The 15,756-nt window shown below is 46.0% G+C and overlaps 1 protein-coding gene across 2 annotated transcripts in view; it reads right to left on the bottom strand.

Annotated features, from left to right (window-relative positions):
- Positions 1-15,756, bottom strand: part of CD82 (CD82 molecule) — a 56,726-nt gene that overhangs the window by 7,521 nt on the left and 33,449 nt on the right. For both annotated transcript variants that reach the window (XM_019551986.1, XM_019551987.1), the window contains exons 3-6: positions 13,578-13,650; positions 10,189-10,313; positions 9,101-9,175; positions 1,296-1,403 (exon numbers count right to left, since the gene is read on the bottom strand). In XM_019551986.1, the coding sequence (XP_019407531.1) occupies positions 1,296-1,403; positions 9,101-9,175; positions 10,189-10,313; positions 13,578-13,650 (381 nt within the window). The remainder of the gene's footprint in view (positions 1-1,295; positions 1,404-9,100; positions 9,176-10,188; positions 10,314-13,577; positions 13,651-15,756) is intronic.

The following is a 15,756-nucleotide window of genomic DNA, read 5'->3' as shown; positions in this document are numbered from 1 at the left end:
TAAAACACTGCAGGTGCAAAGGAGGGAAGTCCACTCTCCACAGCCCAGCCTGTCCTCTGCTGAGACCATCAGTAAAAAGGGTAGCACAACCATGATGCTAAGATGTAGGTATAGCACAAGACTTTAAAAGAAGCCTAGGTAATGTAGTCTATCCCTCAAACCAGAACCAATACGGAAACAGGCAAAAGCCATGGCAATAAGGAGACCATGGCTTGCTCTTACGTCCGAGACATCCTGCAATTAACAAGACAAAAAATGCAAATACAAAGAACTGGGGGCTGGGCTCACTTCCTGTTTGCCTGAAGAGCTCTTTGGTTTGGCACTACACAAAACATATGCTCCTAAAATGTTCAGCTGAGAAAGTTTTCCTAGCCAGCTGCTCAGGCAGCAACTTGAGCCAAGTTAAACCCGTTCATAGCTGGACAGTTCCAAGCAAAGCCAGATAAGCCAGCACTGCACACAAACACTGCATGCCAGGAAAGAAGTGACAGAAGCAACAGCAGCTTCTGGGCTTGTCTGCCATCAAGTGTGTTACCAAGAGATTCACCCTTTACTGCTATTTTTTACTTGGGTAAAACCATGGCTTAAATTTGGGGTGGGGGGGAGGGAGGGGACAAGGGGGCAGCACAGAGGAAAAAACTGGATACTGTGCAGATTATGGTAAAAAGGGGAGTTTTTTTCCTCCTCCCAGTCTTGCCTAGTGCCAGGGGCCCCTTTCGTTAGGTAGAAAATAGCAACTGGTCCTACAAACTACAGCCTGCGTACCCCATTTAAGGCTAGCAGCCAAGATGGTCTCAAAAGCAGATAAGCACCCAAATCCTGAGTTAACCACGGTGTTGGTCAGCCAGATGGCAGAGGCCAGTAAGCTGCCCTGCTCCAGCCATCTCAGTTCATGGACTACAGCAGCCATTTGTGCTTTCTGTAGAAGACTGCTCAAGGAAGAGCCCTTTATAGAAACCGCATCCTAGCACGCGAGCTAGAGGCTGCAGCCTGGGAGAAGACAATGAACAATAGCCACAAACCCAAACTGCAAGAGATTTAAGACAGAGCAAGCCCAGAATGGCAAAAGGCAGTTCTTGGGTTCTACTGCCATAGGAGTGTGGAAATGGAGATAAAAAGGTGGTGTTAAAAGGGCCTTCATAACAGTATTAAAAAGGACAGTGAGTGTGGGACTGGAACACAGTGCGAGACTGAATGAGGGTGCAGGTGCCAGAGGCTGTCTCGTTCTAGCAATGCCCCGCTAGGATACCAGTGTGGCATAGTCAAACTTAACTAGCCCTTCCTCAGCAACTCACCTGCTTCTGCACATAGTCCCATGCTTCCTGGATGCTCTTTTTCTCTTCATTTCCAGAGTTGTAGTCCTGAATCAAGTTTTGGACCATGGTGGACATTTCATTTTTTACCTGGCAATGTAAAAACACAAGTAGTCAGCGAGTCAATGCTCCTACACATGCACTTAACTTTTTACTTATTTCTTCAGAATTAAAGCTGGGATGCTATCATCCACCTGTACAACTCACTATTCAGCCTTGGGCAAAGTGCTTTACCTCCAATTCCCAACCCTTGCTCCATCACCGTCTGTCGCTGTTCTCAAGCACACTAGGAAGATGTCAGTAGGTGCCCCCACTGCCTCAGTTCTGGGTTTTGAGCATGCGAATCAGGAGCAGGTGGAGAAAAAAGACCTCTGGCATGTTCATTAGCTTGCTGAGGCTTATCATGGAGCCACTATTTCCAGAGGACCTTGCTACAGAAACAGGAAGGTGATCTTAAAGCTACTGGGGGGAAAACCAAAACTAAGTGTGTATTACAAAAGAGGATGTAAAAATGTGGTAGCAGAGCATAGGAAGGGCATAAGTACAAGATACAGGCACACACATAGATGCTGAATAGACCTCTTGACACCACAAAGTTACATCAGGAAGTGACTAGGTTTGCAGAGCCTTGAGAAAACCAGGAAGGCCAGACTGGGATGCTATTCATACATTTTGCATGGGAGATACTGAGAAGGTGACGAAAGAAGTTGAAGGGAGAGGAAGAGTGCAAGTTATAGGGATGACATGAAGGAAGTAGGTCAGGAAGTGCTTGAACTAAGCCAGGGGTTTGAATGAAAAGAAGGTATGAGGAATCAAGTAGCCAACACCTGGAATACTATATTCCATCCCAGTCACGCAAGTTTGAATTAAGCCATCTTGAATATGAACAGGCGCAGAAGGGTTACCCTATGAAAGACCTGGCAAATCTGTTTTACAAGAGAAGACTAGAAAAGCTAGTATTCTTTAGCATAGTAAGATGAAGGCTAAGAAGGGGGGAGTAGAGTTACAAGTGCTGTGGAGCACTACACTAGGAATATATAAAAAGAATGCCAAAAAGGGGCAGTGTTACCACAAAAGCAAGTAGGCAATACAGGTCATGGTTGCTTGAACTAGAGGACAAAGAGGCTTCACTCAATGCTAGATTCTCCCCTGGGGCACCATCTTGTTCTGTTTAAAGCAAGCCACCCAGGTATTTGCATTTGGTACCATGAGTCACAACTTCAAGCCAACTGGTATCTCTAAAAGAAAGTTGTACTCTGACAGTAGCTGATTTATGCAGTCCAGAAGCCTAGTAATCCTCCCAGCTAGAAGTCACAGCTGCATTTCTGGTGTTCAGTGTCTAGAACATTTGCTGTCTGTATACAGGCCCCCTTAAAAAGTCACTGCAGTATACACTATCCTAGAGCCTGGCAAAAAGGGCAAACTGGGCCCTTGACACAGGCAAGCCTCATTCCCTGAGCACCACCCCTTCAAGAGTTTTATGATCTCCATCATTACTGTGGTTACAGCAACAGCTTCCAGGAAAGGGGCAGACCCATATAAGAAACAGCACAGGAAGCTACAAGGATCATCAGAAAGTGTGCGACTAGATTTAGTATCCATCTTAAACATTTATGCCCCTTTCTGCCCCAAACCAGCCTGATAGTGGACATAGTTAAACTAAAATGATTGTCAGAGTCAGCATTCTCTCCTAGTTGGTAGTTATGGGCCATCCCAGCAGGTTTCAAGACTTCTTTCTGGGCACAGAGTGCTCCAGACTTGCTGGCCCTGATAAAGACAGGGAGACCTAGCAATTAGATCTTCATTTACAACAGCAGAGGCCATCTCATTACCAAAATTTTCTCAAGGCCACAGTCACATTCCTCCCCCCCCAAAAATCTTCAACATGCCATTCAAACAGATAGGAGACAAGGAAACACATGGTCTCCCTGCTTCTCTTTAACTACTTGGCAAACAAGCTTCCCCACCCAATTACAGGAATCAAAGCCACTTGAACTGCTTGCCACTAACAGGACTGTACTGGTGCAATAAAGTATATAGGTTTCTGAACTCTGGACCCTGCCCCCCCCCACACAGTTTCATAGTTATTAAGGTCAGATAACCCCAGCTAGGTGTCTGTCCAGTCTCCTTTTGAATATGTCCAAGGAAGAGGACAACACTACCTCCAATGGAAGCCTATTTCCTATTTTGGCACCCCTCACTGTAGAGAACTTTTTCCTGATGTCCAGCCTGAATTTGCTCTCTTAACTTGTGTCCATTGTTTCTAGTTACCCTGACTGTCACCTTGGTAAATGTCTTATCCCCGCCACTTCCTGCTGGACCCCCCCCGATGGAGTTTGTAGGCAGCCACAAGATCACCTCTCAGCCTCCTCTTATGGAGACTAAAGAGGTTCAGGTCTCCTAATCAGTCCATATAGGGTTTTTTCTGTAAGCCTTTAACCAGATGAGTGGCCGTCCTCTGAACTCTTTCCAGGTTATCCACGTCCTTCCTGAAGTGCAGCAACCAAAACTGGACACAGTACTCCCCCTCTCTGCGGCACTGGTCAGGCCACAGGTGAAGTATCACCTCCCTAGACCCGTTTGTGATGCACCTACTTATACAAGAAAGACTGCAGTTAGCTTTACTTATTATCTCATCACATTGATGACTCATGTTCATTTTGGAATCCATTACAACTCAGAGGCCCCTTTCCGCAGTTGTGCTGCTTAGAATGGTCCCTCCCAGGCTACAGGAGTGCTGATGAGTCTTCCTCCCCAAGTGCAACACATGACACTTATCCTTGTTAACCTTCATCCTATTCCGTTCCGCCCACCTCCCCAGCCTGTCCATATCTGCTTGGATTTGCTCCCTGCCCTCTAGTCTTTACCTTCCCCCATAGTTGTGTTGTCAACAAACTTGGACAGGGTGCTTACTACTCCCTCATCCAAACCACTAATGAAAATATTGACTAGTACTAGTCCCAGGACAGAGCCCTGAGGGGCTCTGCTGCCTACATTTCTCCAGGTAGAAGCCAACCCATCTACCACCACTCTGGGCGCATCCCATAAGCCAATTTTTCCACCCACCAGACTGTAATAAACTAAAAACTGCAATATAGAGATTTATAAGAATTGGATGCAACACTGTGTCAAAGGCCTTTTTAAAGTCTACGTAAACAACATCTACCTCTTTTCCCTCATCCAAGCATTTTGTGACCCAGTTGTAAAGTGAAACTAGGTTGGTCAGGCAGGATCCGCCTGCTATGAACCCATGCCGATTGCCCCTTAGCATTACTTTACCAGCTGGTCCCCCCACAAATGGCAATCTTTAAACTATTTTCTGAAAGATCTTGCCAAGAATATGGAGAGCTATGCAAGTGCAAGAGGTAGGAAAGAGCCATTTCTGCCATGTCTCTACCCCCTCCCTCACCCAGCTTCACAAAGCCAACTTTTAGCCCAGTGTCAAAAGGTCATCCACATAAATCCCTGAACATCAGAGGATTCAGTCCTGGGGTTCTCTCTACTACCATGCACAACTTCAGTGTAATGCTCAACATGATATGGGAACATGGACCTGGAATGTTGTTTCAGGGCAGCACCTTGGAGCTTCAGGGAAAACTCCAGTTATGCTCAGGTATTACTTTGTGCACCCTGCCCTTATCACATGCTTTGGTGCCTTGGGCATTAAGAAGAGAGTATCATAAGCTACAGACTGAGGATCTTGAACCCCCAGTTCCAAGAAACTTTACCTCCTAATCTGGTACTGTTGAGCATTTCAGAGAGGCATTTTAATTACATAGTGTAGTATAGTTCTTAAGAACAAAATGTAGAACAGCCTGTTCACAAGTCTGGCAGAGCATGGAAGAATGCACGCATCTACCACTAAATCCCTCACCCCTCTGTGTTTCTCGGGGAAACAAAGTGAGCAGTGAGCTGGAAAAAAAAGTTGAAAAAAAATTTACATACAGCTACCCAACAGATCTTCGTCTATGCCCCTGGGGACTGCTGGTCAGCCAGAAAGCAGGCAAATTTTTCAGCTTCTTTCTATTTTGGTTGGTTCCGTTTTCCTAGTCACCAATGCCGTTAGGTGGGTGGTGGTATGAGTCCAAGTCTCTAGCTTGGAGTCTCACCTACTGCATGACTCATGGAGCATAGTGATGGAGAAGGCTCATAGATCATCCAGTCCATCTCTGGGTTCTGTGCCAAATCATTCCTTGCAGCACTTTTTCCTTGCATTTGTCAAGTCCAATTTTTAAATCACAGGTCAAGAACCAAGACTCCCCTCCCAGAATAAAGCTCAGATCCTGACATTAATGCAGGTTACAGCCACAGGCAAGTCTCTGCAAACAAACATCCATATACATAACAATAGGTAGCCACTAGGGCATGGAAAGTTGCCAGTCTCAAAATGACTACTGCTCTTTTCACTCAAGAGCCTTTACAGCCAGGCCACAAGGAAGAACCCACAAAAAATTGTCTGAAATAAGTTGCAGCAGTCCTCAATTGTACCCTAGACTACAGCTGTAGGCTTGTTTGGTTTGTGTCCAGATAGTCATCTATGGAAGGGCGGTGATATCATACCAGATAAACTTTCTGAATCACATCACTATTGTGGAAACCCCCCCAAAAACTCCTCCACCCTCCAGGGAGAAGAAACACCAGCTGATAAGAGGCCATATTTTCATTAATAAGAAAAGCAAAGAGGAAAGTAGGATGTTCTGCAAATAGCTTTGCACCTCATTCAAGGAGGTACTGCCAGGAAATTCCCCATCAAGAAACACTCTACCCTCCTGTGGACACTGCTGTCTGGAAGCAGTCCCTTCAGAAGGGCTTAACATTTCTGCAAGCACCCTGGGCTGCAATAGCAGCCACATATGCGATAAAACATTTTACTTCATCATGCAATGGGCCAGAACCTGAAAACCAAGAGGGAAAGAACAAAAAGCCCTCAGTGTTTTTCGCTCCTCTACCCACAGCAAAATAGTAAGCCTGAAGGAGGAAAGGGAAGAGATTCCACCAACTAAAGCTAATAACTGTTGAAAAGATGGTAGACAATAAAAGGTTCTGTCCATTATAAAACAAAGCTTTATCAGCTTTGTACAGGTTTATCAACTGCATCTCATCTGAATGTCCCCTCCTTGTGAACCTCCCTCTTCCTCCAGCTTATTTCTAGACAAACTTCTTGAATTGTGAAGGGGAAGTGGTTGGAAAGTCCAGCGCTGTTTCCCCCCCCAGGTTCTGCTTTATCTTCCTGACAGCATGCAAAAGGAACAGTCATCGCATCACTGAAGTGCAGCCACTAACTGAGGCTCAGCAGGCCATGCTGAGAGTTGTAGCTCACAACACTCTGTACAGCATTACTTCAAAAGATGCATCTTATACACCACACAAAAATCAGGCAGCACCCCCACTTTCAAAGATCCTTTGAAAGATTCATAGATGTAGGGCTGGAAAGGACTTGTGCAGATCATCAAGTCCAACCCCCTGCCCAGACCCCTAGTAAGTTTAAGCTCACGTGACCCCAGCTAGGAAATTAAAATCAAGCCTCCTTTTAAAGACCCCCAGGGTAGGAGCCAGCACCACTTCCCTTGGAAGCTGGTTCCAGTTCCTGGCTACCCCAACTGTGAAGTAGTGCCTCCTGATGTCTATCCTGAACCTACTCTCAACCTGTGGCTGTTATTCCTTGTTACTCAGGGAGGTGCTTGGGGGAACACCATCTCACACATTCCCCTCTGGTCCCCCCCGGTAGGTTTATAGATAGCCATTAGACCCCTGTCTCAGCCTTCTCTTGTGAAGGCTGAACAAGTTCAGGTCCTGTAGCCTTTCCTCGTATGGTCTGCCTTGCTGCCCCCAATCATGTGAGTGGCCCTCCTCTGGAGGCTCTCGATGCTGACCACATCCCTCCTGAGGTGCAGCACCCAGAACTGGATGCAGCCCAGAACTGTGGCCTGACCAGTGTTGCACAGAGGGGGAGGATCACCTCCTTGGACTTGCTCGAGATGCATCTGTGGATGCATGACAAGGTGCCATTAGCCTTACTGACTGCATCCTCACATTGGCAGCCCACGTTCATCTTGGAATCAGTAATGACTCCGAGTTCTCTTTCTGCCACTGTGCTTTCATGAAGGGAGTTCCCCTGGGAGCTCATGTAGCAGCCTGTAGAGGCAGCATGGAAGCACCTGGAATTTCAGTCAAGTGGCCTGACTCCTGCCCTCTGCTCCAAAAGGATCTGCAAAGGTGACAAATCTTGCTGGTACATACACCTAGCGGCATAGCTGCTTGGACTTTGCTGCACAGATCCTCCTCAAAAGTAGTCCCCAGAAATCCTTCCACCCCTCCTAATTATAGACACTTGCTAGACATTGCAAGTTGGACAAAACCCTTCAGTTTTAAAAGCCAAAATGAAGGGTAGAAGGGAGCAAGGAAACATGCTTGCCTTGTTCACCCTGAGACACTCACTCCCTTCCTCCCCCTCATGGAACTGTGTGCACGCGCAAGAGCCACTTGTTCAGAACCAGAAAAGCTACAGCTCCCTCGGAAGTCTGCTGTGTGCTTCACACCAGCTGATCACTGTTTCCATTCCTCCCCCAGCTGCAACAGAAACAATAGAAAGAAAGCTATGTTTATACCACAAAAACTGTCAGAAGCCAGCTCTAAAAAAACAAAAAACAAACAAAAAAAAAAACCTGCAGCTTGTTGCAAGGAATTAAAGACAAGTAGCTTCCCCCCCCCCACACACACACAGTCTAAGACTGTCCACAGTGCCACAACTACCAGGGTTTTATAACATGTGAAAGGGCACACATCAGCCCAAGATAACCCTGTAAGCACAGGATTACAGCAGCTGCCCTATGGGCCAGAGACAACAGCTAGCATAGCTGTCCTTCGCTGTTATGTCCAAACATGAGCCTCGTTTTAGCCAGATGAAGTACCGAGTAGCTAGAGGTCTGATAACCTATAGCTGGGACAGATATTGCAGAGTTGTTCCTTCAAGCTCCAGAAATGATGTGCTAAAACAAAAACAGCACCATTTAAGAGATATTCCTTGGTGCAGCAGCCTGTTAGATGCCACTTCAGTAGACTCAGAGTAGAGGTAGAAACATTAGAAAGAGTAGAATAGTCCTCCTAACCCAGGAACTGGTGGGGATAGAAGAGCCATACAGCAGGAGGGCAAGTAGTCCAGGAATGCAAAGCAGTAGGTTATATACTGGAGAACTAAGCAGCTGCACTAGAAACAAGAGGAACAGCCATGTCTGGATGCTGCCCTCTTCTTCATTACTCTTAATTGTTTAGCAGAGCAACCGACCTTGTACTACTGAAATATGCATTTACAAGCACAGTTTCACTCAAACTCCAAGTCAAATCTTGATATATGCACTTCCTCCCATTAAAGAGGTGAATGCAGAAAGGTCTGCAGCAGTGTCTAGCCAGCACCACTGAAGGTTTAAAAGAGAGAATGGTTCAGCAGTGAAGTCAGAATGAAGAGAGTTCCAATGATCCCTGTTGATTCAGTTTGTAATCCAGGCTAGATGCTGGGGAGAATCAGATACCTTGCACTTTTGATAAGAAGCATGAAGCTTTGTTTCCCCAAGTACAAGATCCTGCATCAGAAGCAGGCTATGCAGCAGAGTAGGTGGGTGTGTGTGTGTGGGGTGTGGACAAGAAAGTCACACTGGTTTGCACAGAGATACTACACAGACTGGAACAAGGACTCTCAGGTCTTCCAATGATGTGTCTTGTGGAGGGATGGTGCAGAGATTCTCTCACCCATGCTATTCTTCATAACAGATAAGGAAAGTAACACTTACTCTGTCTTGTTGGAAATAGATGAGCAGCCCAGCAGCTATCTGAGCCAGGAAGATCAACAGCAGGCAAGTGAAGTACTAGAAAACAAAAACAGAGAAAGGGTGAGTTCTACTGACTTTCCAGAGTGCTGTCTGTAAAGAGACCCACTCAGAGCTCACTGCTATTAGCAAGTCTCCAAGTAGGATTTTATAGGCTGGAGTTACAAGGGAAAAAAAACTCCCAGTACTGACCAGTTTAAGGTCAAGGTCTCTTTTCTTTACAGGCCCCAACTACAAAGTCATGAGAATACAGGCCTTTCATACCAGAACTAAAGCAGGTTTAAGTTTTGCAATTCTTGGTTGCAAATGAGTAAGCAGCTGCTTTAGCCCGTTATAAAAATCGACTTCCCAGGCTTCCTTGCCAATGCACTTCAGCCATAGACTGCTTTGCTGCCTCTTGAAATCTGCTGATGTCAGGTCCTCCCTGCAATCTGCAGCATCTTAATCTAACAAATGCTGATGCAGGACCATTACGTGCATCCTCAACCCAGTCCTGTCCTGCTTCCTCCCACCCCTACCCAAACACCTTTATTATTCCAGCTGTAGGACTTCCAGGAAGACACTGTTCCAGGTACCAGACTGAGGCATGTTGTAAGCTCTTGGCTGAAGTCCAGGAGCACTCAGAATGAATGTTAGCACTGGGGTTTTCAGTCAAATTCTAAGTCTTGTGCATTCCTTATGACAGCCAAGCCTGGCACTGCAGTAGAAGCAGGTCTCTTCATTCCCTACCTTTTACTTATTCTTCCTGCAAAGACCTTTTTGGGGGGGGGGGGGTGTATATTTCCCTCTAGCAGATTTTAACTGCTGGATGTGTGAAGAGGGAATAGTTTTACCACAGCAAGGTTGTAGAGATGACAGCCCAGCTAAAGCCCCAAAATGCGAGGGCAATGCCTCACTTAGGGTTGGAAATACTAAACTCCTGCCCATTCAAAGAAATAGCTTGCTAACCAGGTCCAGGGCTGCAACTCAAGCAGAAGGGAAAAGCATCAGTATGACTTTCTCCCAGTAAAGAAGCCACAGGTGTGGATAAACAATAGTAGTAATTCACTTACCACACCCAAGAGACATCTGATCTCATTGACAGCGCCAATACAGCCCAGTAAGCCCATCAGTATGGTAACAGCTCCAACTGCAATGAGGATGTATGCCCCAATCTTAAAGGAGTCTGATGAAGTCTCTGGGAGGAGGTGGGATTAGGGAAGAGAAGAAAAAAAAAAAAAAAGTCAGCCATCACAAGTATTTTCAGTCAGCACTATTCAAAGTGCTAATACATTTAATACTAAAAAAGAGAAACTCAGAGGGAGAGAGAGTGGCCAAGAGACACTAGATAAAAAGCTTCTTTTCTCCCTCCCCAACCAGCACCACCTCCTAACCATTGCAGGACCTATTTAAAAGCCTCCATTCAAGCCTGAGGTAACTAGAACTCAGATACAGAAGTAGTTCAGATGGACAGGAAAAGGCTAGCCAGCAGTGGGGAGCAGGGAGGGTGGAAGTCAGAAGACACTGATACCCCTGGCAATGACTTACAGGAGAAATCTTCCTGCCCACCATTCCTGGATCTTTACCAGAGTTGTTGGCATCTGAAAACTTTTACAACAGGGGAGTTATGCTACTGCTTAAGATGATTTCTCATCTTTTTCCCCTACTCATCCACCCCTTAAAACCCCTTCTTCACTTACTTTGTTTAGTCCTATCAATTTACACTCAGGAGCAGCACACCCTCAACTAAATGTACCCCTCAAGTGAAAGAGCTGCAAGTTTGATGTTAGCCAGTTAGTGCTGGAGGAGCTACAGGAGGAGATATTCAAAATTACCTGACATCTAGTTTGACCACAGCATGCTGATGAGCCTGCACTCATTATAGGGCAACTGCCAGAACCATGCATGTGCAGTGCAGGAAAGTTTATTCCATGTTAAAACATAAAAAAGTTGCACTTAATCCTGGCAAGAGTAGCTATAACTGTCAGAGGAATGTATACTTGACTGGAATAGAGGTAGCCCTGACAATTACACTCAAAAAAAAAAATCAAAGAGGAGAGAAGAGGAAATTAAGGAAGTGCTCAGGTATCATTTCAGTTAACTCCCTTCCCTACTTTCCCAATTATTAGATAGCGGAAAAAATAAATAAATAAAATCACAGAAGTGAAAATGTGAATTTACAGTTCTACCTAGGAGAAATTTTTATAATCTTTCAATTCTCTTATGCCTGAAGGGGGAGCATGCCTGAAGCTTGCAGATAAGAGATTTGTTTTTGCAAATATCTAGTCGGTATAATAAGAGATCAGCTGTACCCAGAGTTCTGACTGCAGAACAGAAGCTTGCATTTAGCTCATCCCTGGCAGACTGTCCACCTAGTTATTGGGTGATGAAGTGAGACAGACAAGCACTAGGACAAGGATGCTACCACGGGCACTCCTACCTGAAAGGAACAGCTGGTTTGTCTACCAGCCAGCCCTTCAGAAATCCCCTAGTGCCACTGAATAACAACTTTTACAAATGCTGGAATTTCCCTGTATTCTGAAACTCCTGGTATGACTTCACCAGGATGACACTTAGTATGGTGGTCAGTTTCCCCAAGCTGACTCCTTTCCCCTCCTCAGCCTCCCTACCATGCAATAACCACTTTGGGATGCTGGGGGCGGGGGGGCGGCAGCGCTCCTTCTGCTCTGCTTGTTTAGAGACTGGGATACTTTACCACACTATTGTTTTTGACAGAAACACTGGTGAAGCAGGGCAGGATGACAGCTTCCCTGGCCTGCCGTTCCTTGCCAGCCAAAACCCACACAGCTTCAGAACATTCACTATGGGAGAAAAGCACTTTAAGGGAAGCAACTCTTACTCAAAGCCTTTTATATGATTCCCTGTAGTCAGGCAGACAATGGTTGGGACTTTCAAATGCTTGTAGTTTCCTTCCCGACACTGCTAAAAGGCATTTTCTTAATTCCACATGATTTAAAAAAAAAAGACACAAGAGACCCATCAGTAAGTTTCCAATCCCAAAGCCAAAGGTTTAAAAAGAGAAAGAAAAGCTGTGTTCACACTCCTCATCTGCAGCACATCTCAACTCTTTGCAAAGGGCTGTGCTGGCAGAAGACTCCTGTTTTCTGTTCTCCTGCTCCATGTCTTCCCCAGTTCTGGGCAGGCAGCCAAACAAGTACAGAGACGCAGGCCCCTTTGGCAATACGCTGGAATGCCCGATTGTGCAGAGCTCCCTCCCAGACTGTGAGGGTTACTAAAGCAGAGGGGAGGAGGAGAGAAGCAAGAGAAAGGAGGGGAAGGGAGGAGGGCACAGGAAAAGGCAGCAAATGGGCTTAGTCCAGAAACCCCAAGGAAAGCAGCCAAAAGTCCCATTTGCACAGTCAGCAGAGAGATTATGGGTAAAATGGGAAAAAAAACCCAGAACAGCCACACACACTTCCCCCTCACCCCCTTCCTGGAGACACCAATTCCTTAGTGAAGAAAAGGACAGCAAAACCCTACAGCCTGCAATATCCAGCTGCTGTATAAACAGTGGTCCTAGCATCCCCTGTTGCAGGGGCAGGCAATTATTTCAGGTGGAGGGCCGCTTACTGAGAGTTTTGGCAAGCTATCGAGGCCCACATGACAGGCAGCCAGGCTAGATCAGTATTAATTTTCTAAATGTTTTAGGGGCCCCGTGGGACAGGTAGAATGGTTTGGCAGGCCGCATCCAGCCTGCGGACTGCATTTCACCCGCCCCTGCCCTACTGTATCACATCTTACTGCCAGGGCTCCTATGTATCCCTTTGTCTATGCAGCTGAGGGGTTTCTTCACACCCTCATTGCTTTAACCTTGTGGTGCTTCTCCTTTCTGTAAAGCCTGGGTTTAAAAAAAAAAAAAAAAAGTGTAAGCACTGTCATTTTGGGGTTGTTCTATTGCAGGTTCCTCTTCCACATTATCCAGATAAATCACCAGAAGGCAGGCAAAGCCACCTGCAAGGAAGGTGAGAGGGAAGCAGTGGGACAGCTACCAGTCTTCACTCAGAGGAAGACGGGGTAGCAATCACTTGGTATCCATCTAAGATTGTCTGAACCAAATCAGCAGTGAATGTCTAACTGTCTCCTTGGATGTATGCAGGTTTAAGTATTTTCAGTGTCCTTAGAGCTGCAAACTAGGGACTTGGCAGGTAAGAGTGTTTGTATGCAACTGCTTAGTTGGATGAAGGATAGAGATTTGGATTCTTAGAAGTAGTCCCTATTTATAGGACTTTTAAGAGCATTCAACTGGAACTGATCACTAACCAGATTAGAGAAAATCTATTCACTATTGTAGTTCTACTAGCCCAACCAGAAGCTAGGCTCTATATAGAACACTTTGGTTGTGCTGCTACATCTCTCCCCACCATGCTTTTGTATTTGAAGGAGCTAAAAGTCAGAGGACCAGGTCTCTCATACAGCACAGGAGGGAGGAAAGTGGCCTTACTCAAAGCTGATATGAAAGTGAGTTTGTCAAACAAGATCCATATTCCAAAGCCCAGGATCACAGCGCCCAGGATCTGAAAGATCAAAAAGAAAATTTTGTTATCCTTGGGCTAGTAACTTTTCTCTTGTGATTCCTACACTTCCTTCCTGGGAAGAGATATAGAAAGCATCCACCAGCTGTACAGGAGTCGGAGCACCTGCTGTTTGGAATTTCTTCATAGTACTTTAGTTGTACATGCCACTGTGTAAGAGGATGACCATGACATCCAGACAAGTTTCTCTTTTATGAAAAGTCTTGCATCTTGGGCTTCTGGACTGCTGCAGTCCAAAACACTGCACAAACTGAACGAAGAGGGCACATATCATACAGGCAGTACAATAGCAAAAGCAGTGGCAGCCATACACTAGGCATGTAAAAGCAAACGGATGGCAGCAAGATCCCGTGCAGGGGGAAGGTAGTGCTGCCACTTAAAGTGGCCGGCACACATGGAACCCAGCTCCCCTTCTCCCCATCCTATGCCCCCACTTGCTCTGCTTTAAAGTCTCAGCTAGGCATGGGACCCACAGGCTACTTCCTGTATGACGGGATGCGTTGCTCCAACAGCTGCCTGAATGCCACTGCCCAGTCTGCCTTGCTGCTGCAACTCCCAGCACGATGAACTGAGTGCCTGCTTTCAGCTAGGTAGCTGGACTTGATTTGTCAGTCACTGTCCCTAAGGATTAGTTCCTTCAGGTTATGGCAAAAAAACCCAGCAGGGGTGGAAGTGGGGGTGGCAGAAGGGTGGGTGGGAGGTGCAGGGAGGGAAAAAAAAAGCCTGTTATTAGTTCAAGGAGGTTTTAGCTGTACTGTTTTCAGTGGTCTTTCTGGTTTAATTCTGGAGGCCTCCTGTGTGATCTATGAACTTTCTCCTCCATTAGGCAACAGCTTGGAGGTAGATGTTCTGGCAGGGCATGTTATGAAACTTCATGGCAGCCAGGCCTTCTGACATTTGATATATTGTGTTTGCAGGACAGACTAACAAACATGATCATCATGTATCCTTGACTTAACTGCTGTTCCCCTGGAGGATCCCCATTGCAAGATACCAGAACACTGTAGCTATGTTTTCATTCCTGTGGTTCTAAGTCTGGCACTGAATTAAGTAGTTAAACTCTCTCTTGCATACCTGTATGCAGAACCATAGCCAGACATTTCAGTGCCTAGTGCAGCTCACATGCAGTGTCACTATATAAAAATTAAAGAAAAAAGTAAAACAAAAGCCACTTACAATATCATATGGTAAAAAGCTTAAGAATGTATAAAATGTGTAGCAGAAAACACAAGCAAAATATGCCCATGCAGTTGCAGTAGCTTCTTAGTGTCCACTAGGAAACATCAGGACAGGTGAGAACTTTTGTTGGAAAAAAAAAAAATAATAAAGTTTCCTCCCTCCTGCCCACCCCGTCCTGAAGACATGCTGGAAGCAGTCTAGAAGTGACCAGTGGCAATGGCAGTAGCAAGGCTGGCGTGAAGAATCCTGGAGCCTGAGAGCCAGGGTGACTGTATCTTGCAACTTGAGTGCCCTTGCAGTATCCTGGTTGATTCCCCCACAAACCTAGCTTTGGCTCTGGAAGCAGAAGAACAGGATCAATATCAGTGCTAGACAGGAAATGGGAAGCTTGGAGGATTGAGAGCAGGGTTAGGGGCAGATATGATGGTCCGCTCCCCCATTACACATATTTTGAAACTTTCAATCCTTCTCATGTCTGCAAACCAAATAGCACCTCTACTCAGACCAGGCATTCATTAAGCAAAGATGCAGTAGTAACTTAGAACTGTGCAATCTATTCTTCTGTTTGTACATCCTTTTCTTGCCCATCCCACAGCACATGGCTCTGTGCTGGAGACAAGTCTCTGGGGGAAGAAGATGGACTGTTTAGAAATCACTGCCAAAGTTCATGTCCCTCACTCACCCTTGTGCCTGCTTCTTAACAGTGGTGGGAAGCTAACAACAGCTTCTCACCTTAAGTTCCCATCCTGATCTGACAAGACTGGGCTGAACCTGGCCCAGGCTAAGATGCCCTGGGAAAAAAAAAGTCCTCCTTCCAAGGGATTCCAGCCTGCAGCACTATCCCATGGCAGGGCTAGGAGAACAGAGCAAGCACAGAAGTCTGCTAGGACATGCAACAGCTGGGGTTTC

Source organism: Crocodylus porosus, unplaced genomic scaffold (genome assembly GCF_001723895.1).
Source record: "Crocodylus porosus isolate Cpor-Errol unplaced genomic scaffold, CroPor_comp1, whole genome shotgun sequence".
In the NCBI taxonomy this organism is placed as follows: domain Eukaryota; kingdom Metazoa; phylum Chordata; order Crocodylia; family Crocodylidae; genus Crocodylus; species Crocodylus porosus.
Note: the sequence above shows the minus strand (reverse complement) of the source record. Positions and strands in the feature narration are given on the sequence as shown.